This window comes from Neodiprion virginianus, chromosome 7, assembly GCF_021901495.1.
Source record: "Neodiprion virginianus isolate iyNeoVirg1 chromosome 7, iyNeoVirg1.1, whole genome shotgun sequence".
Taxonomy (NCBI): domain Eukaryota; kingdom Metazoa; phylum Arthropoda; class Insecta; order Hymenoptera; family Diprionidae; genus Neodiprion; species Neodiprion virginianus.
In genome coordinates, this window is record NC_060883.1 from 8,495,384 (window position 1) to 8,520,410 (window position 25,027).

The 25,027-nt window shown below is 39.5% G+C and overlaps 1 protein-coding gene across 1 annotated transcript in view; it reads right to left on the bottom strand.

Annotated features, from left to right (window-relative positions):
* Positions 1-25,027, bottom strand: part of LOC124308425 (dynein axonemal heavy chain 2) — a 618,723-nt gene that overhangs the window by 124,999 nt on the left and 468,697 nt on the right. The window contains exons 30-33 of the mRNA XM_046771133.1: positions 19,263-19,441; positions 18,840-19,139; positions 4,533-4,817; positions 1,199-1,389 (exon numbers count right to left, since the gene is read on the bottom strand). Of these exons, the coding sequence (XP_046627089.1) occupies positions 1,199-1,389; positions 4,533-4,817; positions 18,840-19,139; positions 19,263-19,441 (955 nt within the window). The remainder of the gene's footprint in view (positions 1-1,198; positions 1,390-4,532; positions 4,818-18,839; positions 19,140-19,262; positions 19,442-25,027) is intronic.

Genomic DNA, 25,027 nt, shown 5'->3' on the forward strand with positions numbered 1-25,027 from the left:
ACGCATGTCAGAAAAGGAGATCATGATGTTGAAGTCAAATCATCAGAGCTCAGAGTTTTATGGAAAATCATTGCCTACGCTCACGCATGATCTTACATGGTATTCAATGACTCCTGGGCCATTTAAGTCAAATGAATGAGTTGATTATTTGAAAATGACCCCTTTTTCTCTTTTTGATTAAGTATTACTTGAACGGAGTCGACGTCAACCCGGAAGCCCATCGCTGTTTTGTAAAAGGCATGCCTGCACAATATTGGTTCATCTTCTATTCACACAAACTATAAAAAATGTTACTGAATGATCTTTTATTATTGATGTACTATATTTTTTTAAATAATTCGCAGTATTTCAAAGATTGGCACATTTTTCAAATGATTCCAACTTTGCATTAATGGTATTAAGAGAGAAGAGCAGAGCAGAAGATAAGAAAATACTGGCCGGGTGAGATACACCGTTAAATTGTATCGCAATGACCGTTAATGACAGAATCCTAAGACAAAAGTGATTAAGTTATAGCGATTGATGTTTCAAAAATGCGAAAGTTCTTGTCTTTTCAATCTAGGTGCAACTTTTTTCGTGAACGGGATTCGAGTTTGTCTCCTGAATTAATTTAAACGGAATTCACACGAGATAGCACAATCCTTAGTGTTGCGAAGATGCCCTAATATGATTCAGAGCCTAATTGTATCTTCGGTTTTAAATTGGCAGTCTCTATCACTTTGTTATTTCCATTCCAAAATTATGCAAGCGCTCTTGCAGTACAATTCAACGATAGTTTCGCCGTCCATTTTCTTAAATTATTTTTTCTATTTTACACTCATCACCAATTATACAAAATTATGATCACTCGAAAAAAATTATACAAGTTTTCATCATCGGTGACTGATATTTAAAAGATCTCTAGATCCACAATTAATAAACATTTGTATCGAGCCCAGTGCTCGATTAATCATATACTCGTTATTTGCATAATAGGGCTATACAGAATTGCAAATAAGCACAGAGATTTTCAAGTCGCAGCGTCTTCACGTATTCATCAGATCACAAAATATTTAATATGTCCATTTGTGTGGCACAGACGAACTAGAATGTGCTATACCGCTATAATACGCAATTTTTAACAGGATCATGTGTTCCATAATTCGTTGCATAAATACTACTCTAGAAATTAGAAAAGTACTTAATAGAATCAAATTACTCTTTGTATCCTGCTACTAGCTCCAGAAAATTTGTAGAAGTCACGTAGTTATAGCGTTTCATTTCAAGTGACATTCGTTTGGAAAATTGAGATACTGAATCGTGGATCAAGGAGAAGGCTGATGCGATCCCGTCTCGTAATCTCTCTTGCAGAGGGGGTCTTGGTATAGCTGTTGATGACCTTCTAGGTTCCTAGAAATATGCATAAAACGTAGATTTTAAGAATTCAGCTATTTTGTGGCAATCAAAATAATGCTAAATTCCACACGCACGCATAAAACCAAAAAAAAATTAATATCCAAGGCGAACTAAATCCTAATCGTAAATGGGGACAAATTTAATTGAATACAAACTCTGTGAAGTTCTATTTGCCAGTACTCGAATAGCTTAGTTCAAATTTTCTTCTCGTGTTAAAAGAAATTTCACTCGTGGTAACCAAAATTACATACCTTGAATTGAATATACAGTTGAACCCAATTGAGGTGTTCAACTAGCTTAAAGGGGCACATCTACCTAGCGCGATGGCCGCACGAAAAAAGAGTCGAACTTTGGATGTTTTTCTTCTTATAACGCATAAGAGAAAATGAATTGATTTTTTTCTATGCTTATACGTACACACATTTCGAGCGTGTAAAAAAAGTGGGGGAGGGTGGAGGTCATCCAGAAGTTGAATTTTGTAATTAGCTAGCCGAAATTCAAATTGCCGTATGACACTCATTTTAGATTAGCTTTATTGCTCAAGCTGAAATTCCGTTGAAATGTGTTTTGTTCAAAAACAACATTTTAAAACGTTGCTAGTCAATCTTTCCTGTGATGTCAGATTTTTACCATGCCCCCCACATTCGTGCTCTTGTAATCTATAGCAAATTTTAGTTACGCTGGCGAAGTCAGTATGTATATGAATTAATTATGCTGTTTATGGAAGCAAAATCCATTAGAAAATTATTTAAAGATCAAACCTGCTCAAGAATTTCAACGTTTCATCGTGTAAGAAATTATGAGCAGCCTAGATCAAACTTCAACAGATGAGAATGTGGCTGACGAACACAAAAAGAACTTTGAGGATACGATTCAAAAATTCGATCACGAGAAGTTATAATTTTTTGTTGGTAGTGGTGAATTTTTCATTGATTCGACTCAATCGAAACATTCTACGACTAAAATCAAATCATTGTCCAAGAAATTGGATATTTTTTGCACTCCATCAAATGTATAAATACTTACTTTATCTAATTAAAATTTCATTTAATTCAACTCTACGACTGTGAAGTGGATGGACTTTTGTAAAAATAATGGAGCATTTTTTTGGGTGTTAAATTGAGGTGATATGTAAACCAGGTTTGAATACTCTGACGTATATGGTCTCGTCCATCTAACTCACCCTCAAACCTCATAAACTTTGATTTTATTTTCTTTGGATATATTGTTGTATTGGGTCGGAAAAATGATTGCATTCTTTCGGACACGACACTACAGAGGAAATTGATGTCATTGTGTCTTTTTTGTCATTAAACGCTAATCATCAAATGTCGAAAGCCGCTCGTTAAGCGAAAAAAAAAGAAAATTTTCGAGATTTAAACAATTGATTGAAATAAATAAGGTGAAGGATATTGTTGTATTTAAAATCCAATAATCTTTGTTTCAGATTCAATACATGGCGTATTTCATTTCTGGTGAACCACTTTCACACCCGTAGTCACGGAATTTAACGCTCATCCAAGAATAGGTTCCCAGTCATTATTGACGAAATAAACCCCTGTTGATAATGCATTTATTATATCTATTTATTGTGGTGTTTTATTCTTCTGGCTGACAAGCCAAGAGACCTCGTCGCCGCCTCCTTCTCATTGTTTGGTAAAATCCTCGAGATTCAGCGTGTTTGCTCGGTGAAAGTCCGCCGAGTATTAATGATTCTCAGACTGATGGTGATACTCGGGCGCCCTATTTTATGCCCGGTTGTGATAAGTCGAACTTGTGATTGGTCGAACTGCCATGCAATTATTATTGAAGCGATTTATCGGGTTCACGTCGACAAAAGAGTCTATTGTTATCATACCTCGAATTCAAATCTGCCGCTGTAAGCTGCTTGGAAACGGTATCGACAAGGAGTCAGTGACGAATTCGAAGGAATTACGGAGTAGTGGAGTGTCGCCAATTTCAAACGAAGGATATCTCGGCTGCAGATGGGGACCCAACGTAGATCGCTGCCGTGATGTAGTCCAAGGTGGAAGGAAATTGCGCTAGAGGCCGGTGAGGCATAGCCTTTGTCCGCTTCTTCCTCATACGCTACTCGTTATGAAAATCAGCGCTTCAATTAGTGACGAGGAATTACCTCACCCTGATTAGCACCGGAACACCGAAGATTTCCGTAAGCAACGAAACTACGATGTATCGATGAACTCTGCATTGAAATGTTCCATCAGGTGCCGGTCAGACAGCACCGGAGGCAAAATTGATTTAGAATCGATTGTTATCAATTCTTGTAACGCATAACGTCCCGTAAGAGGTGGCGCAAAAAGATCCGTGTTGAGGTAGGTCAATAGATTTTGAATGACTATCATTTTGGCGTTTCGTGGAGCTTGATCATACTGCCAGTTGCAAGCTTCCTGAATCGTCCTCACGACGATTTCGGATACCAATTAAAATAAATGAAATATAAAAATTAAATATTCCGAACCCGCAATTGAACCGTTGAATTTCACCTGAACGTGAAATATGCTTCAGGTTTGTACCGATCATTAGGAGTCTAAGACTCTAAGCCTGCTAGCATACAAAAAGATTCACTGGTTTTTGGCTTTATGCATGAAAGACCAACACGGAATCAAGCATGTGAGGTAGAATATATACATATTATTAACTTTACGAATCAACGGGATATCCGTAATAATAACACCATTTTTTTTCAGCAGCCAGAGACATATTAGACTTTCATCGTTTAAAACAATCATAGAAAGTCTTTATGATGTATATCAATATACTAAAATGAAACGAAATCTAAGATCGTGAGGTTTGAAGGTGGACCGGCTAGACGACGATGGACCTGAATACAGGGTGTCACCTCATGTTTTGAGAATGGAAAGAGCTTTGTCGTCGAGAAGTTACGCATAAAATTCATAGAACTGTATACATCTCAACAAACTTGATCATATTAGAATGCTACTGATTTTGAGAAATTCTGTAGCCTCTCTACTTGTTTAAAAGAGTAAGCCTCGAGTCAAGCCCCACCCATTCTCGACACATTAAAGGACTCGCTCTTTGAAGGTATAACAACATATGTTACTTCAGCTAATTGTCAGATATGCTTAAAAAATTGATAAAATATTTCTTATTACCACTCTGTCCTCGCCAGTGATGGTACGGATGAGGTTGAAGTTTTTTAGAAATTTGTTGGCAACTTCAAGTAATGCATCTCTGGGCCATTCAAGGAACCAATCGATAGTAGTACAATTGATCAGAGATGGGTATTGCCGTAATCTATTTCTGAATGCACTGCCAATTGGGCTCATACATAAGATAATATGCATATTGGCTCGTACTCTCTCAATCAGATACAAATATACAGCTTCAGTCGTTGGCAGGTAACCAGCTTTTATCGCCTCCTTTGAAAGTCTGCTCTTAATCTGAAATTATAGGGGATATACTGAATTATTAACTTGCAAAAATTGCAGGCAAATCGTGACAGAATTTGAGTTTCTTAAATGATGGATATGCTTAAAACGTGAGTTAAATTATTGCTGCTTAACCTTTGTGCATAATGAAGAATTAGAATTTTCGACCTCGTTAATGATGAAGTGGTAAATATTGGTGAACGGTCAGTAAGTGCGTTACATAAAATTTCGTTAACGTTTCGGCCCGAGTAGGGGCCCTCCTCAGAACAAATCAATTATTTATTTAACTGCCAAGAACATAGAATTCAATAGTTCGGAAGGTTATATCAATGGATATCACAATATTAAGAATTATTATCCATTGCACATTGGAAAGTAACATTCCAAATATCTATTCTAATTAACAAATGTATGTAAAAAATTAAGGGAAAGTTTACCTTGTATAAAAAGATCAGAGATTAAAAACATTAGTCAGGAATCATAAAATTCAAAAAGGAGAGAAATGGTTCTTCGGATTAGGTGATCGAAGACCATTGACAGCTGCTCCAATCGATAAACAATGTAGATTATATAAATTATTCACACTTATGAAATAAATTAGCGGTGAGATATTTCGGAAAGCAAAAGGTCATAAAGTTAAAAAAAATAGATGTCGACAACCATTGTAAATTGGTATCCTCATCTCCCAGTTCTCCATATCAAAAATAACTGAGTGAACTGTTGAACGTAGATAGAAACAACACTTGGGAGAATTACCGGTAACCCTGAGAGAAGAGAAACCGGGATAGCATGAAATAGGAAACAATAGCAGAGTGGGAAACTCAAAGGATGAACAACTTAGAGCTAGACATTGTGTGATATGTGGTCAGTAATAAGGGATTTGTAGACATAACTCAGGTGTTCGACATCTTGTCTGAGGTTGACAGAATTTGAATGTCCTACAATGTTGCATATCTCTAGTAATAGGCGTTTAGAGTAGAACCGTGTATGAAGAACATAATTACTACAAACGCCTATTGCTACAGATGTGCAACATTGTAGGACATTCATGTAATATCGAAAAATAGAAGCGTGCGAGTATGCACAGGCCATTAGATAGTTTTAGGTATAGCCATAAGGTCTTTTGTACGGAGTGTAGGAGAAAGTATGGCGTTGAGGGATGGAAGAGTGGAGTGGGAGGTGAACGGGGACGGAGGGTCAATTGACCTGAGTTCAGAGTTCAGTTCTGACTACGTTGCAGACAAAGACGCGTCACGCCTATGTACTACACTGTAATGAACGCTTGAATTAAAACCTGAACTTATTCACTATTACATTGGAACCTGTATCCCATCCACATCTTAGGGATAAGTATACTACATTTGGGGGCTCAACTGGGATCGAGATTGTGACAGTTCGAGTTTAAAGTTAAGTGTGACAGTGCAGTGTGATAAGATGGCAAACAACGGAGGAGTTAACGAAGTGTTGGGTTTAACCGATGAAGAAGTGGCCCAAATGGCCGTACCAGAGCTAAAAGCTGAGCTCAGGGGAAGACGCCTCAGGGTATCAGGTCGGAAGCGGGAACTTTTACAGCGGTTGATGGCGGCGTTGAGGTTGGAACGGGAGCACGGGGCGCGAGAGGCCGAGGAAGACGACAACGACGACGACGAAGAAGAAGAAGATGAAGACGAAGAAGAGGAACCGGAAGGCATCCCGGAAGACGCCGGGGCAGGCCAAGAGGTGAACCTTCAAAACAACGACGAAGTAGACCGTGCAACCCCAGTAATCCGACGACCGAACAGACCCAAGCAGACGTTATTGCTCTTAAAAGACGTGGAGAACTCATTGGAGAAGTTCAGCGGGGACGATTTGATAAACGTCTCCCGTTGGCTTGAAGATTTTGAAGAGATGGCGGAAGTTTGTGGGTGGACTGACGTACACAAAGTCGCGTTCGGAAAGAAGATGTTGGCGGGTTCAGCGTTGGCTTTTGTGCGGCAGGAAAGGTGTACGAAGACGTGGGCTAAGCTCAAGAAAGCCCTGGAGGACGAATTCCAAGAAAAAGTGACAGACCAGCAGATTCACCGAGAGCTGGGGCAAAGGAAGAAGAAAACGGAGGAGACGCTGCAACAGTACATGTACGCTATGCGCGAGATTGCAGGGCAAGGAACAGTGGATACACGATCATTAGTTGAATACATTATTCAGGGCATTCCTGATGAAGTAACAAACAAAAGTGCACTGTATGGTGCCAAGACGATGCAAGAATTGAAAGAGCGGTTCAAACAGTACGAAGCGATGAAAAGAGATATGAAGACGAAGCCAAAGCCCTTCGAGAAGAAAGACGACAAGACGAAGAAGCCGGAAGCAAAAGGTCATCCGAGGAAGCGGGCAGTTGGTGAGAAAAGTGACAAAACGAGGTGTTTTAATTGTGGCGTGGAAGATCACGTTAGTGCGGAGTGTCCGGATAAAGAAAAAGGAGCGAAGTGTTTCAATTGCAATAAGTTTGGGCATATCGCGGCGCGGTGCCCGGACAAGAGGAAAGAATCATGTGTGATCTCAAGACTAGATATGAAGAAGTACACCAAGGAAGTGTCAATAGATGACTCCAAGTTTGTAGCATTAGTGGATACGGGGAGTGATTTAACGTTTATAAGATCAGATGAGTATGTAAGATTGGGGTCACCACCTTTAGGTAACCGCAGAATTGAGTTTGCCGGTGTTGGATCCGCTGGTAATGAAACTTGGGGTGATTTTTCTAAGGTAATTAATACTGATGGGCACAATTTGCGAGTAACATTGCATGTAGTATCTAATAAGGTTTTGACAAATCACGGTTTATTGTTGGGTACTGACTTCTTGGACCAAATAGAAGTTAGGGTCAAACGAGGTGAAGTGACGTTTTTCAAATTAGATGAAGCCGAGACTAACGTAAATGCGCCGGAGATATTTGGTATAAATGTTATAGAGAAGACCAAGGAGGTAGACTTATCTCATGTTGAGGATATACCTTATCGAGACGCTTTGAGAGACATTATTAACGGGTATAAGCCGGAAAAGACGCGGGATGTTGGATTAACTGCTAAAATTGTTTTAAAGAGCGAGAAGCCGATTGTTAGACGGCCGCGAAGACTGGCCCCTTGCGAAAAAAAAGAAGTCGATGATTTAATGAAGATGTGGGTAGAGGACGGGGTGATAAGACCGTCAAATTCTGAATACGCGAGTCCTATAGTAGTAGTAAGGAAAAAAGATGGTTCAATTAGAGTCTGTATAGATTTTCGCGAGTTAAATGAGCTTATTGAATGTCCACATTTCCCGTTGCCGTTAATAGATGATATTTTAGACGCGTTACAGGGTTCGGAATGTTTTACGACGCTAGATTTAAATAATGGGTTTTTTCATGTATGGCTAGACGAAGAAAGTCGTAAATATACAGGTTTCGTCACACCGACGGGACAGTACGAGTTTTTAAAATTGCCGTTTGGTTTAAAGATTTCCCCGATTGTATTTCAGAAATATATTACGATGATATTTAAGGAGCTTATAGATAAGGGTATTGTCATAGTATACATGGACGATATTGTTATCCTGGCGAAGAATCTCCAGGAGGCATGGGAACGTTTGGTAATGGTTATAAAAGTAGCCGAAGAGTACGGGCTAGTTATAAACTGGGAAAAATGTCGCTTTATGTTAAAAGAAATCGAGTACTTGGGGTATGTCATTTCGAAAGACACCATAAAACCATCTACTCATAAAACCCAGGCCGTGGCAAACTTTCCCAAGCCAACATCTGTCAAAAAAGTCCAAAGTTTCTTGGGACTTACGGGTTATTTTAGAAAATTTATAAGAGGGTACGCGAAGATTGCTAAGCCGTTAACAGATTTGCTGAGAAAGGACGTAAAGTTTCGGTTTGGGGATCATGAAGCAGAAGCATACGAGGCCTTGAAGGCAGTACTGACCAATAATCCTGTGTTAAAATTATACAGAATAGGGGCTAAGACTGAATTGCATACGGATGCGTCTATAGAAGGGTACGGGGCAATATTGATGCAATTAGACCCGGACGACGGGAGGTTCCATCCGGTTTATTTTGCCAGTGGGAAAACAACTCCTGCAGAGTCTAAGTACACGAGTTATGAATTAGAAGTGCTAGCTATTGTTAAGGCACTGGTTAAGTTCAGAGTGTATTTGCTGCCCATACCCTTTACCATTGTAACTGATTGTCAAGCGTTTGCAATGACCATGAAGAAGAAAGATTTATGTTTGCGTGTGGCCAGATGGGCTTTATTGTTGGGTGATTTTAAGTATGAAGTATGTCATCGGCCAGGTAAAAGTATGCAGCATGTTGATGCATTAAGCCGAAATCCATTGCCGAGTGTCATGTGTGTAAGCGAGAGTGAAGATGGGCTGATTGCACGTTTAAGAAGCGCACAAAACAAGGACAGTGAAGTCCGGAAGCTTATAGATGCCGTAACGTGCAGCCGGACCGAGGGGTATGTAATTAGAAATAATATTTTGTACAAAAATTGTAAAGACGATTTGCTAATTGTAGTACCTAAGGCGATGCAGACCCAGGTAGTCAAGCAGGCACACGAACGTGGCCACTTTGGGGTCACAAAGACCGAAGCGTTTGTGAAGCAAGACTTCTGGTTTAAGGGGCTGCGAGAAAAGGTTGAGCACGTGATAGCCAACTGTTTAGACTGTATTTTAGCCGAGCGGAAAATGGGTAGACAAGAGGGGTACTTGAAACCTTTGGACAAAGGAGACACGCCGTTGGATACTTACCATATTGACCATGTGGGCCCCATGACTGTTACGAAGAAAAGATATGCGCATATTTTTGTAGTGGTGGATGCGTTTACAAAGTTCACGTGGCTTTATCCCACTAAATCTACCGATACAGCGGAGGTATTAGACAGGTTGAAAAAGCAAGCTGCCGTTTTTGGAAATCCGAGACGGATCATCTCCGATCGAGGGACAGCATTTACGTCCAATGCATTCAAGGACTACTGTATCGAAGAAGGTGTAGAGCATTCCTTAATTACGACCGGAGTGCCCAGGGGGAACGGACAGGTAGAGAGAGTAAACCGTACTCTCATACCGTTGTTAACAAAACTGACGGCTCCTAATCCAGACGATTGGTACAAGCATGTCGAGAAGGTGCAGAGGTTTTTGAACTCCACAGTCAACAGGAGCACCGGGAAGACGCCATTTCAGTTGCTCGTTGGGGTGGATATGCGGATCAAGGAGGACAGGCAGGTCAGAGAATTGATTGAAGCAGAGTGGACAGCACAATTTGATGAAAACAGGTGTGGGTTGCGCGAGGAGGCAGCAAAAGCGATCACTGAAGCACAAGAGAAGAACAAAAGAAACTACAATAAAGGGAGGAAGGATGCCCGGCAGTACGAGAGCGGCGACTTGGTAGCAATAAGAAGGACGCAGTTCGGAGCTGGTTTAAAGCTGAAAGGCAAGTTTTTGGGTCCGTATAGAGTAATACGGGCATTGCGAAATGACCGCTACACAGTTCAAAAGGTTGGGGAGCACGAAGGGCCTAACCAAACATCAACAACGGCTGACTCCATGAAGCTGTGGGGTGCCAACGACGAGGACGACGATTCAGGTAGCAGCGAAGCAGAATAAAACATCTGAGGGCAGATGTCCTTGCAGAATGGCCGAGTGTAATATCGAAAAATAGAAGCGTGCGAGTATGCACAGGCCATTAGATAGTTTTAGGTATAGCCATAAGGTCTTTTGTACGGAGTGTAGGAGAAAGTATGGCGTTGAGGGATGGAAGAGTGGAGTGGGAGGTGAACGGGGACGGAGGGTCAATTGACCTGAGTTCAGAGTTCAGTTCTGACTGCGTTGCAGACAAAGACGCGTCACGCCTATGTACTACACTGTAATGAACGCTTGAATTAAAACCTGAACTTATTCACTATTACATTGGAACCTGTATCCCATCCACATCTTAGGGATAAGTATACTACATTCAAATTCTGTCAACCTTAGACGAGATGTCGAATACCTGAGTAATGTCTACAAATCCCTTATTACTGACCACATATCACACAATATCCAGCTCTAATTTGTACATCCTTTGAGTTTCCCACTCTGCTATTACTTCCTATTTCATGCTATCCCAGTTTCCCTTCTTTCAGGGCTACCGGTAATTTGCCCAAGTGTTGTTTTTATTTATGTTCAACAGTTAACTCAATTATTTTTGATATAAAGAACTGGGAGATGAGGATAAAAATTTAACATGGTTGTCGGCATCTTTTTTTTCAACTTTGAGACCTTTTGCTTTCCGGAATATCTCACCGCTAATTCATTTAATAAGTGTAAATAATTCATATAACCTACATTGTTTATCGATTGGAGCCGCTGTCAATAGTCTTCGATCACCTAATCCGAAGAACCATCTCTCTCTTTTTTGAATTTTATGATTCCTGATTAGTGTTTTTAATCTCTGATCTTCTTATACAAGGTAAACTGTCCCTTAATTGTTTATAAACTGTAACGTGGCATTTCTTTTATGCATGCACGCTACAAGGTGCTCCCTGAACCTTGGGCGGAACCCAGAGATAAGGGCTTCAGGGATCGGGTGCGAAGTAATTGTAGAGGGGCGCCGGAACTGGAATCACGCATCCGAGCTTCGACAGGACCGTAATGGCCAATCGTGATCGAGATATTGCAGGTCCTTTTTTTCATTCCTTTTTTTTGGTGAGAATATCAGCCACAGGTTAGCGGTCAGCTCCGTCACTGAGGATATTTCGGCGAGGTCAAACAGCGACGATCTTGCGGGAAAGACGCCGAGGCTGCGGAGGGGGAGCCAACGCAGGCAGAACCCTGCAGCGCGGGAACCCAAGGTGGACGCGATTCCCGCTGGCGGCCGGCGCGCCGCAGCTTCCCCCGGTCACCCTGCCTACATCGGATACAGGCAGCCGCGAGAGACCGTCCAGCGACGAGGGAGCACCACCCCGCCCAACTCAGGGACACCATAAAGCTGCACGGACGACGACATCGCGATCTAGCCTTAAGTTCTGCGCCGCGAAGCGACGACAGGTGCGCGCCAAGTCGCGCAATCTCCGAAATCGAAATCAAACGGATCGATTGTTGCGCATTCTTAGGGTTATGACTTAACGAAGGGAATAGCCTGACGAGATCGGCGTTACGACCGATCGGCCATTGAGGACTCACTCTAGTTCTGGCGATTGACCAAGGCGGTGTCACCTTTTAAGATTTGAGTTGACTTTGAGTTTCGTTTTCTTTTTTTTTTTGTTTGGATAAATTTTGGGTGTTGTTGCGAAGGACGATGGCCGTCACCAGTCACGAGGGGGTTGGAAAGCTTGTGAGCTGGATGTGGAGCGGTACGCGCTGTTAATATTCTCGCGAAAGAATATCGAGAGTCACTAAATAACGGCTTGCCGAGGAACGGATAGCCATCGAGGATTGACATTATCGAAAGTACTCGAAATTCTTTGGCCGATACCTTTGCTTGGTGACCGTAGCCTGAGTTGCGCGTAATAGAATAGAGCCAATTTTGAGTGACCGAGAAGGTCGAGTAGAGTCACGGGTTTGAGTTGACACACTATTGTTTCAAGTTGAGTGTAACCAAATTCCGTTGCACGGGGTTGCGTCGAATCACTTAAGGGGGTAGTCTGCTTTAGAGGCTTCAAAAAATCGATTTTTTTTGCATAAATGTCTTCCTAAACTATCCAAGGATGTGTTCCTAAAATTTCAGAAGCAAATTCGAAATATTTTCGGAGTTACAGAAGAAATAGTGAGCAAACGTCGAGCAGGTATACGAGCGGTTTTTTGAAGTTTTCAACCAGTTTTTTAAAGAGTCTGAACCAATTTTTTGAAGTTTTGAACCAGTTTTTTGAAGAGTCTGAAGGGCAACTCTATGGACCAGGAATCGCTGATTAGCATATTAATGCGGTAAGTTCAACAAAATTATGATTATTTATGTACGAAAACTTTGAAGCCCGTTTCCTCGAGTTTTCATTTTCACAAGTTTTAGAAAACGGTGCCGGCGATAACAAAAACAATATATGTCCGATCGAAAAAAATCAAAGTGATCTAGCTTCAGTATTAAATTATCTTCTATTTGAACTAAAAAAGTTGGACAAAAGTACTATTTTAATTACTTGTCTTGCAACTTGAAGTGAAATTTTTTTTTCAAGAAAGTGAATTTTTTTTTCAAGCTTCGAAAAAATTCGGAATTTCATCATTTCTTCGGTATTTTTTTAGTTCATATAGAAAAGGAACTTAAAAAAACTAAAAAAAAATTTGGTTCGACTGTTTCAGATGCGTCGCACGACCTCCACCACCGGCACCGATTCAAAAGTGCAGACTCCAGGCGCCCAGAAAAATTGTTGTAACTTTTAAAAATTTCAATATTTTTTAATAATAAAAATTGTTCTTTAAAGCTTAAATATCATACACTATCGTCTCAAAATTTCGTTTTACCGCAATCATTTCCTTCCCTTTCAAAAAAATTGCTGAAAAAACGCTTTTTTTCGGCTTCTAAAGCAGACTAGGTACCCCCTTAAGATAGAGTGTCACTTCTCGTGTAGGTCGGTAACTGTTAAAGGGGGAGCGTTCGAACTCGCGAACCGCGTTACGACGTCACGGAGGAAGCTGAACTCGGATGCGTGGTAATGAGTTGTCCCAAAGTAGGAATAAGAAAATAGGAATTAAGGTAATAATTAAGATTGCGACCCACGCGGCCCGTGCGACCAAATATAATTTGTTTCTCCTCCCTCGAGCATAGAAGTCAAGGTGGCGATAAGCGTACTCCCGAAGAGGACGATCGCGGTCCGCGCGTCGGGTCAAATTCTGTTTTGGTTTTTGGGGTTATTGTTATTATTAAGGCAGCGACTAGCGCACGTAGGCTTAGAGACCCTTTAGAATTATTAAACTTTTTTTTGGTTGTTTGGTTCTTTTTTTTGGATTTGTTAGACCTAAGTATTTGGCAGTTTGAATCGCGAAGAGCGACTCTGAATTATTCTTTATCTTGTTTTGCATTTGGAATCGCGAAGAGCGACGTTTGGATTATTATTTCTCTTATTTTGTGCTTGAAATTGCGAAGAGCGACTTTTGGATTATTATTTCCCTGGCTTTGTATTTTGCATCGCGAAGAGCGACATTTGGATTATTATTTCTCTTGTTCTGTAGGTTGAATTGCGAAGAGTGACTTTTGAATTATTATTTCTTTTGTTTTGTATTATCGCTAACTGGAAATATGTTATTTTAATTTTGTATTAACTTGATGAAATAACGTGTTGGTGTTGAGTATCTCGCGCTCTCTCTCTATCCAAAAATTACCTCGTCCCTCTCCGCGGTACTGAGCTACCGAGCCTATTCCCGCAGTATAGCGCATTAACGATTTCGAGGCGTGTTGATTACGCCAGACGCCCAACAAAATTTCACGATATTGTTTTTAGATCCAGGGTACATCGTGGACGCCAAATTATTGTGCGCACGGTAAGTTCCCGGTCATCTTCTCCGAGTGGCCAAGGTGCGGAAAAAATCCACGTCACAATACATTTGTTAGTTACAATAGATATTTGGAATGTTACTTTCCAATGTGAAATGGATAATAATTCTTAATATTGTGGTATCCATTGATCTCACCTTCCTAACTGTTGAATTCTATGTTCTTGGCAGTTAAATAAATAATTGATTCGTTCTGAGGAGGACCCCTACTCGGATCGAAATGTTAATGAAATTTTATGTAACGCACTCACTGACCGTTCACCAACATTTACCACTTTTTTATGTATGATGTATACTGAAATTTCGTAGTCCAGGGCTCTTAAGTGAATGACGCATTGCCGGCAGATAGCAACCAAAATTATATGATGGATTCATTGCCTATAGGATAGTAACCATGGGACTATGCGTTTGTTATCACTACCCCGTTTGAATAATCACCGAAGGTGTTTCAAGTGTGGTGTCATGTGAAAAATGAAACGAACTTACCAAAATCCGTCTTATCGCTTTGTGAGGCGTCAATTTAATTCAAAAAATTTTGTAACGTGATCGTTTCGACCACGAAACAAACGGATTTCTAATCTGTATGATGTTCATTCAGCCTAGCTGACCAGAGCGCACCTCTTAACAGAAGTCCGACCATTTCATGAGATATTTCAAATCGATTCAAAGTTTTACGAAAAAATGATACGGTTTCTCGAGAAGACTCTGAAATTCTCACGTGACACAACACCCTCAATACTTTCAGTGGCCCTGTGGACTCCGCACATGAAGGTTAGCACACACTGTTGTCAGAAATTAATTTTCATGAAATGTTTTTAAGAATTACATCATGTCCAAAAAATAATCCGAATCGTAACAGTCATTCAAGTTAGGGTCTGGTTGCTTTCAAGATGATAGATTTACGCTAAGTGAACCGCAACCAGCTTCATTAAAACGGTGAAATAGTCGAAGGTCTCAATTATTTTAGGATTCGTAATTATTCTTGCAGGTCAAGAGCGTCACTGACCTAAAACTGACCGTAAATTGACCCAACTGACTTACAAGTGGCGTTCGGAAGGCTATGGCCACGTACCTTACCGCTGGCTTGTATCAGAATTTAAAGGATTCTGTACATCGCTTTTCATCTCATAACATCTCGGGATTTTGAATTAGCAATCTCTTATCGACTTACTACCTTCGTTCAATTGAATCAATGTGTTATATTGAGTACAATACATCAGGCTTCACTTTGCATTCATATTCCAGTCATCTTAGTCAAAATAAGGTAAGAATCACGGAATTCGAGCTACCCAGCTGTATACTTGTATAAACTTTTATTTCGACATCCTAAAACTTGTCTCAAAACCTACATATTGTAAGGTGTCTGCGTCTGTCAAAAATTAAGGTCCAAGGTCACAAAAATCGATTTGTTGGACATTTTTTGCAAATATCTCGTTTCCTTTGGCGTTTACGCTATTTGTATTTTCATCAATATTATAGAAGATAAAATTCTCTACAACTTTTGTCTCAAAAGTTTTTTATACGTTGAATCGTTTTCGAGATAGAGGGCAGTGAGCGCGCAGTGTTCAACTATGTAGCGTATCATTTAAGGTCAGCCGGTAGTCCCGATCAAAAACACGCCTCATAAAGTTTATAAATTATTGAGAAATATATAATTATTAATAATTTTTATTTTTTTTTAAATATTACATTATAATAAATAACTTTTTTCATTAATTAATAAACTATCTGTTCAGTGACATTTATAACTTGTAACCTATTCATGTTATTAAAAATTATTAAGGGAAATATTTTAATTACATTTTAATTATATTCTCATTTACACTAATTACATTTTAAGCAGAAAATAATTTAGTACATCTTCTTTAAAACCGTAAACTTTTGAATTCTTTCATAACGTTAAAAATTGTACCTGGAAATTATACGGACCCCTATTTTGTAGTACAAACCTTTCTATTTATAGCCAGTAGGAACAGATGTTCAACTGTATTGTACAGTTACGACCGTCTTCTTTTTCAAGAAACCACTTTCTACTAACCTCGGTTATTCGTTAGTTTAGAATCGTATCTTGGTAACTACGGACGTCCTATTTAAAGAATTATGGCTGATTTGTGTTTTATTTGTAATAACTCAAATTCGGAAGTTCAATCATTAGTTGAAGTAGTGCGCGGCTTAAAGACTTTGAGAAATGCAAGTATCGAAAGAAACGACGGTCTCAGTGATCATTTAAAATCCGTAATCTCTGTAAAAGTGCATGAAAAGTACCGAAGTGATTACATTAGTAAAAACTGTATTCAAGCAGCAAAACGGCGACTAGAAGAAGGAAAAACCATCGCTTCTCTATTTGTACCACGTAAAAGACGTAGTGAAGCGTTTAATTTCAAGAATCTGTGTTTATTTTGTGGTGAAACAGCTGATGAGGCTGCAGAGGTAAAGAAAAAAGAAAAGTACAAACGTAAAATAAAAAAAGTGAGCACTCTTGACTTTAAAGATTCTATTATCAAAAAAGCAGAAGAAGGCAGTGATGATTTCGGAGAAATAGTAAAAAGTCGTGTACTTTTTCAGTTCACTCCTTCAGATGACCGTTAGCAGGCGGTTTTGATTGTACCGGCCAGCTGAGCGTGACAATATTATGTATATGAAATAGCTCAGGCATCTCATGTAATATCTTTTCTTGTGAGATAAGCAATCGTACACGACAAAATCTCCAGAGTATGCAAAACTCATTTATGCGTTATACTTGATACAATTGTAAGTTCACTGTATCGTCTGATGTGTTTAGCTTACAACAATTTTGTTACCATAATCCGTACAACTCTAGATTTTAGGATTATTTTGATACCAAAAAAAGCAAAAAATAATACATCTTGTTATTACCCATTCATGGCTGATGCATAATTAATTTTAATCATTTCGAAAAGTAATATGAATTGAATAGGGGATTTGCGATCAAAAAAAATTTTAAGCACATATGAATTTTAAATTTATATTCAGCACCAAAATCTTATTAAAGAATAAAAACCGCTAGTTACCAACTACATTATTCAATTTCCTCGAATAATGCCATTGGTTGTAAAAAATTATTTGTAGTTCCTACACTGCAGTATTCGGGCGGAACGATGGCTATTCAATTCTTTGAGAGGCACATTTAAAAAAAACCCAATCATCAAAGTCAAAGTGGTGTTAGGGGTTTTTGGGGCCGCTGATAACGAATCTGAGGTTATATTTGCGAAGTTCGAGATGACAGATCTAAGATGGCGTACAATATTTAAAAAAATCAACCGACTTATGCCAGATTTGATATGCGGGGGTTATAAGAGTCGCTGATTACAAATCTGATATCAGATTAGCAACATTCAAGATGGTGGATCCTAGATAGCATCTATTATCTTCAACGTCTTAAATAAAAAATGAAATATGGCGCTTATTCTTCCTCTCAGCGCGACCCAGAACTAACGACGTGAACATGGGAAGAAACTGGTTGCTTTTTTGTTTTTTATTGTTTTTTATTCTTCTTCTATTGTATTTTTCTGTTTTTTTATGATTTCTCATTTTACACTCAAATGGAAAAAACCCAAAGAAAAGACAAAGTTCTGTGCGAGAATACCTCTAATTAAAAGTAGTCCAGAGTTAATTTTTGATTGTGGGTTTGTACTTGCCACCTAGTGGTGGAATATGGAATCATTCGACATTTGCCTCGTGTAAGATTATATTATTCACGTACTCAGCGCACCATAAAACATGGTTATGTCAAATTTGATTATAACATTATTGGGTTTTGGGGTTATTCAAAATTAAAATTTTTTTTCTGAAACAACTGGCGTATCTAACAATTTTTAAAAAAAATATATAACAGTACTAAGCATGGTAACGATTCATGAAATTTTTATAGCTCTAGCTCTATCCGTCTACCAATAGCCTACTTTTTCCAAAGGAAATTTTTTTTTTTTCTATAATTGATTGTTTATAAGAATCAAATAAAATAAGTCAGTTGGCCTAATTTTTCATAATGGTTACATTATTTCAGAACCTAAAAGTCCAAAAAATGCCTTAGTACAGGTTAAAGCCACTAAACATCGAAGAAATAGAAAAAAAAACGAAAATAAAATAGGTGGGAAGTATACTTCCCATTGCGCCTCAAGGGGTTAAATCGAGGAATGTTGAATATCTTCACTTCCAGAAGATCATGTCATAGGAAAATTATGAGAATGAAGGGTACACCCTTCTGGTAGTAAGATGAAAGCTGGATTCTAATTAGAATGAAACTCCGTAAACAAATGGACCGATGGAGGATACACCCTCTTGCCTGGAGACTCCTCTACTCAATGTTCACTTATTCGGTAGTTGCGTGATAAAATTTGAGACACTCCTTTACGGCAACACTACCTTTTTTATAAGTTACACCATTTCAGGCTCAACACCTTGCTGTATTTGATCACACAAGTGAACCCTGAACTTCTCTTGTACACCGGTACCGAACAAACTCTTATGAGATATCACAATCCATCGAATTACGAAATTCACAAAAATTCACAATGTATAGTAGGGTAAAAAACTTACATTTTCCATTTCATCTGATTTATATAAATTTGCTACCTCTCCCGTACTCAACATGTTGTTAATGATGTCCAGAAATTGTTCTTCGGACACCTGGGTATCATTGAAAAGAAAGCTGGTGGATTTATTCTCAACGCCCACTAGAGCGTACAAGGTCTTCAAATCTTCTCGAAACTCTCCAACTCTATAATTTTTTGTAATTTCCACTTGAAAAGTGGTCAGTTCACTCATATATGCCGCAACACGAGCCAAAGATTGTCTTCCACTTCCACCAATACCAACAAGAAGCATATTTCCACGAGGCTGTTCAACAACGATGTTAAAATATGTAATTTGATAAATAGGGATCATTTACATGTTACATGTATGATCTATCCGTAAGCTTGAATCGGGTGTGAAGAAAAACTTAATTATTCTAACACTAACCTGAGATATCACACGAACAATCCGACAAATGTGCTCTATGGCGTCACGAAATAATACCAAATCCAGACGAACTATTCCAGGTGAAGCATTATATTCGTCCATTTGGTTCTCTATATGAGTTCGCACGGCGCCCAAATCTGACAAGTCTTCATAGATATCCCACGCATTCATAAATCCTCCTGTATTGTAAATGCATATTTAGTAGGAGCAATTGAATAAATGGATATTTTCAAGTGCATTGGACTTGAATGGAACAGATATTGAGCAAGAATACCGGAAAATGAATGGTTCTAAATATTTAAACATACATCCTGTTCATTCTCTTTAAAAACCGTGACATATGGGAAGAAATCACATGACACGAGAAAAAATAGCAGAGCTGATAACATTCGTTATGAAAACGATAGCCCACCAACAGAGGTGAGGTGGCACATCTCTCAAGTTGATGATATTCAAAATAAAAGTTACCCGTAATTTATTTTATTCGAAGTTGACATTAAAGATGGCGTTTCGATTTTTGCTGTATCCGAATATGAACACCATTTCTGTTTTTATTTGCATGGCAGAGACTAGTTTAGAAGTAAGGTAGCTTGAAAACTTGTACAGACGGGTTATAGTTCTTCGCATAGGGACCTTCCGGATTATCATTGAAAACTTAATAACAGATATATACCGCATCTTTTAGTATATACGCACCCCAAGGATGCCAAATTAAAGGCAATTCAGGGTAAAAGCCCTTTCTGAGTAGCTCCGAGTTGAGAGAAAACCAGCGAAGTTGCTCAAAGTGCAGTTGTACTCTGAATTGACCATAATTCGGGGTCCTTGGAGTGCGCCTCTTTCAAAAGAACCAGTATATAACATTAGTATGATTTATACGTCTTGTTTAGTCTGCATTTCTTACGCAAAGCAATCATTCTTCTGACGATACGAGAAAAAGAGCATTAGAGTACGTAAAAATGTATTTTTACGTCCTCGTATTTGAGAGTGCGCATTTCATATTCCACTACAAAAAAAAAACCTTGTGAATCATACTGTTGTTACATGAAGTATCTTACGCTCTATGTCGGCAAAGTCTTTATTGCCACACGTATTTGCAATATAAGTCTTGGGCGAGTGCAAACTTACGCGCGACGTGAGAAGACCTATTTTGGCTCCTTGTTGCACAATCTACCATTTTCAGTGGATGAACAGATACATAGAACTCCACAGAGTATGCTGCGATTCTTGTTGAATTTATTATAGCCTTAAAATCTTTATGTAATGCGAGTATTGTTTACACCGTGTTATTTGCATGCATTCCGTACTAGAAGTGATAATGTCAGCGACAGTAAAAAAAAGAACAGTTCAAACTTCTAGTTCTAAGAAGTACATTTTTTCCATTTTAATATGGTGTTCGGTTGTAGCAGTGCGAAAAGAATTAGTTGGAGGAAGGGTTAGAGTGAATCATCTGAAAATCGAAGATCAGGATTTATTTATCATTGAGGAGAAGAGCTTTAGTATAGAATAAGATGCTTTATGGCCAAAACTTTTCAAAAGTTCGACGGGTTTTTTCGACCATAAAAGAACTGGCATGCAAATACGAGTACTCGCGTCGTAGCTTACCTGGTCACTGTATCGTGATAGAAAAAAATTGTGAAACATATTGTTGTTACACAAGGTATTGTATGCAATATGAAATTAAAGTCTTTTCACCTCGCGTACTTGACATTGCCCTCCTTGGCACACACACGCCCTTGCCTACAACTTGTATTACAAACTTACGCCAGGCTTGGAAAGACCCACTTTGCCCCCTCGATGCACAATTCACTATCATTTCAATCGTTAGGAAGATCTTTTAACTTGTAATCGTCTTTCGTCTTTGACTGTTCGTATTTAATCTCGTCTTTTGTCTTAGCGTTCCGGTCTTCAACTAACAGCCTTTGCTGAAGCGATTAACATTTTTACGCATTCCACGATTTTTTTTATTTCATCCTTAAAAGCAACATTACAAGTTACCTAACGCTCGAAGATTCAAAACGCACTTGACCATTCTGAGACATGCGCAGTTCTCGCATAACCGCAGCGCGCAACAATGTATTTTTGAACCAAAGTTCTGATAATTGATAGTTGGGATCATGCAGGTTCTACTGTATGAAAATGATAAAATATTCCTCGTATCAATTCTTTCAGATATCTGATTTTTCAGGCGAAAACTAGAGCATAGGACAGATCGTCTAAGTGAAATAAGTATATGAAATGCATTTCAGAAGCCTTAGGTCATTTTTCGCAACTCCATGAGGTTGCATATCTATTCTATACCACCCTCACTCCCTCCGCTTCCCCTTTCACCAAAAAACCTGTTGTTGTTCCGAATCACTCATTTTCAAGAAATTCATATATGAATGTGTATTCTTATATACAGCTATATTTCGTACTTGTATAGGTCCACCGCACGCGTTAAGAATCATGTATACAAAACGTCATTTTCATTACCTGCTGTTTCCCGTAAACGTTAAAGATATATGTATGGGATAGTCCATACCATTTCAACCTGGGTCTCGTGACCTCTCGGATTGGGTCTGAGATTTTTATATAATTGTTCTCACTTTGAAAGGCACTCGATTTTCATTTTACAGTTTTTTCACGCGATTTCAATTTTCTACAATTTTTTTAAACGATTTTATTGATCAACACAATTTAAAAATCTGGAAAAATTCTGAAAAATCATCTGGCAGAAATAAAATTTTTAAGCTTCGAGCCGGAATGAGAAGATTTTTCATTCTTACTAAGCTTTTCCCGAAAAAAAGACATTGAAAAAATCAGAAGCAGGATTCTTTTCGCTGTGTATGGTAGCTGAAACATTTTCATGTCAAACCGGATTTTTGAAAAAAATTTCAGATCTCTCGAAAGCATTTTATTATTTGCAATTTTTAATACAAGCAAACTAAAGAGAAAAAATCTTTTGCAAAAAATCTGAATAAATTTTCAAAAAACCGGAATGACATATGAAAATGTTTCAGCAACCATGCATAATAAAATGACTCCCGCGTCTGATTCTTTTCAAGTTTTCTTACGGAAAAAGTTTGAGAATAGTAAGAAGGAAAAATTTTCCCACTCCGGTGTTACGTTTTGCGGGAAACGTTGCGAGAAATCTTTTATTTACTGATTTTCGACATTAGCTTGATTCACAAGCCTTGTGGCGTTTCAGTTGACGAACTTTGATGATCTGTTCGTATTGATTTCTCGTTCAGCCTGCCTTAATCTGGAATTATGCTGTGGGTCGTGCCAACTATCACTATGCGTGAGCCGTTTTATAATTTAGAATGATCTGAACTGTTCTTGATATTGTAGTGGTCTTAATAGTTCAAAGTCTGATCTAGTTCTGTATTGCCTGAAGTCTGATTTGTTTTGCGTTTAATTTAGTTCTGTTCTTTCTGACGTCTGAAGTGATTCTCTATTGTATTAGTCTGGTTCGAAAAGGACGTTCAATAGTGGGAGTTTTGGAAAAAAAGTCTCCAGATTGGTCTTTAGCTACGTCAGTGCGTTCAGTTAGTGAGGTTTATGAACCTGACTTCTGTAAATTTTGATTGTAGACCATATAGTCTGTGAAGATATCAAGCTAAGAAATGAAAATTATGTACTTACTGCATATCTTTACACGAATGTAAGCTTGTTGCGACATAACGGATGGTATGGTGTATGCAGTGTAACTTGGCATTTCGGTTATGCATGCCCGTTATTAGGTGCTCCCTGAACCTTGGGCGGAACCCAGAGATAAAAGCTTCAGGGATCGGGTCGCGAAATAATAATAGAAGAGCGCCAGAACTAGAGTCACGCATCCGAGCTTCGACAGGGACGCAATAGCGAATCATGATTAAGACATTGCAGAATTTTTTTTTTTTTTTGAGTACACCGGACCCTGGTTAGCGACCAACTCCGGCACCGAGGATATTTCGAGGCGAGGCGAAACAGCGACGATCTTGCAGGAAAGATGCCGAGGCTGCGGAGGGGGAGCCAACGCAGATCCCTGCAGCGCGGGAATCCAAGGCGGACGCGATTCCCGCTGGTGGCCAGCGCGCCGCAGCTTCCCCGCTCACCCTGCCTACACCTGACCAAGGCAACCACGAGAGACCGGCTAGCGACGAAGGAGCACCGCCCCGCTCAGCTCAAGGACACCATAAAGCTGCGCGGACGACGACATCGCTATCTAGCCCTAAGTTCTGCGCCGCAAAGTGACGACAGGTGCGCGCCAAGTTGCGCAATCTCCGAAATCGAAATCGAACGGATCGGTTGTTGCGCATTCTTAGGGTTATGACGTAACGAAGGGAATAGCGTGACGAGATCGGCGTTACGGCCGATCGGCCATCCGAAAGACACTCTAGTTCTGGCGACTAACGGAAGCAGTTGTACTCTTTGTCGAGTCGAATTGAGTTTCGTTTAGGGTCGTTTCTAAACTTTGTGGTTGCGAAAAATAATGGCTGTCCACCGTCACGAGGGAGTAGGCGATTTCATGAGGTGGACGTGGAGCGGTAAGCGCTGTTGATATTCTCGCGAATGAATTTCAAGAGTCATTAAATAACGACTTTCCGAGGAACGGATAGACATCAAGAATTAACGTTACCGAAAGTACTCGAAATTCTTTAGCCGGTACCTCTGCTTGGTAACCGTAGCCTGAGTTGCGCGTAATAGCGTGAAGCCAATTTTGAGCGACCGAGAAGGTCGAATAGAGTCACGGATTGAGTCGAGACACTCTCGTTGCAAATTGTGTGTAACCAAATTCCGTTGCACAGGGTCAGGTCGAGTCAGTTAACCTCAAGTGTCACCTCTCGAATAGGTCACGGACCGTCAAAGGGGGAGTGTTCAAACTCGCGAACCGCATACAGACCTCGCGGAGTAGGTTGAGCTCGGATGCGCGATAATAAGTCTTAGATAAGCCCGAGGAAGAACATATTAGTTAAAATAATAATTAGGATTGTAAATAACGCGGTCCGCGCGACCAGAGCGAGTTTCCTTTTGTTTCTTGCCCTTGAGGCTAATATTCACGGTGAGGATTAGCGCGATACCGTAGAGGACGATCGCGGTCGGCGCGGCGGGTAAAATTTTGTTTTCGAATTTTAAGTTATTGTTTATTGTTAAGGCAGCGACTAGCACACGTAGGCATTACAAGTCGTCTGTACTTAGTCATTTTTTTTTTCTTTTCTGTTATACTATTTTTCTTGTTAAATCTAAGTATTTGAGTATGTTTCGTGGGGCGCGTCCTCTTTAACAGAAAAGAGGCTGCGTATTTTTTTAATTTTGTCACGATTTCCAACTCTAGAAAACAAGGATCTAGGAGATAGGAATAAAAGAAATAAACACGTATTTTGAGCCATCAGTTCTATGTTTTATTATGGCTCAGAGAGAAAAATCTTTGAACCTCAGAGAAAAAACCCCTCGCAAATGTTAAATTTACAATGTGTATAGGATATTTATCATGTCAAATATATTTCGCACAATGAATTATTTCAGAGGTGAAATCTACGATTAGGAGACATTATATGTATATATATTGTGACGGGACGCCTCGTCGGCGTATCGGCACCTGACGGTCAACCCAAGTTCCCAGTATTATGCTTACCGGTGACAAGCTCAAAACTTGCGACACGCTCGGTAACCCCACCACGTACCAATAAACCAACCAAATCACGCGATTTACCGTGCTGCCTCTTCAAGGGGCACGGCCAATCACTATTCCCAAAATCCACGAAACTGGACGACTAGCAGGTATAAAAGTCGAGCACAAACGT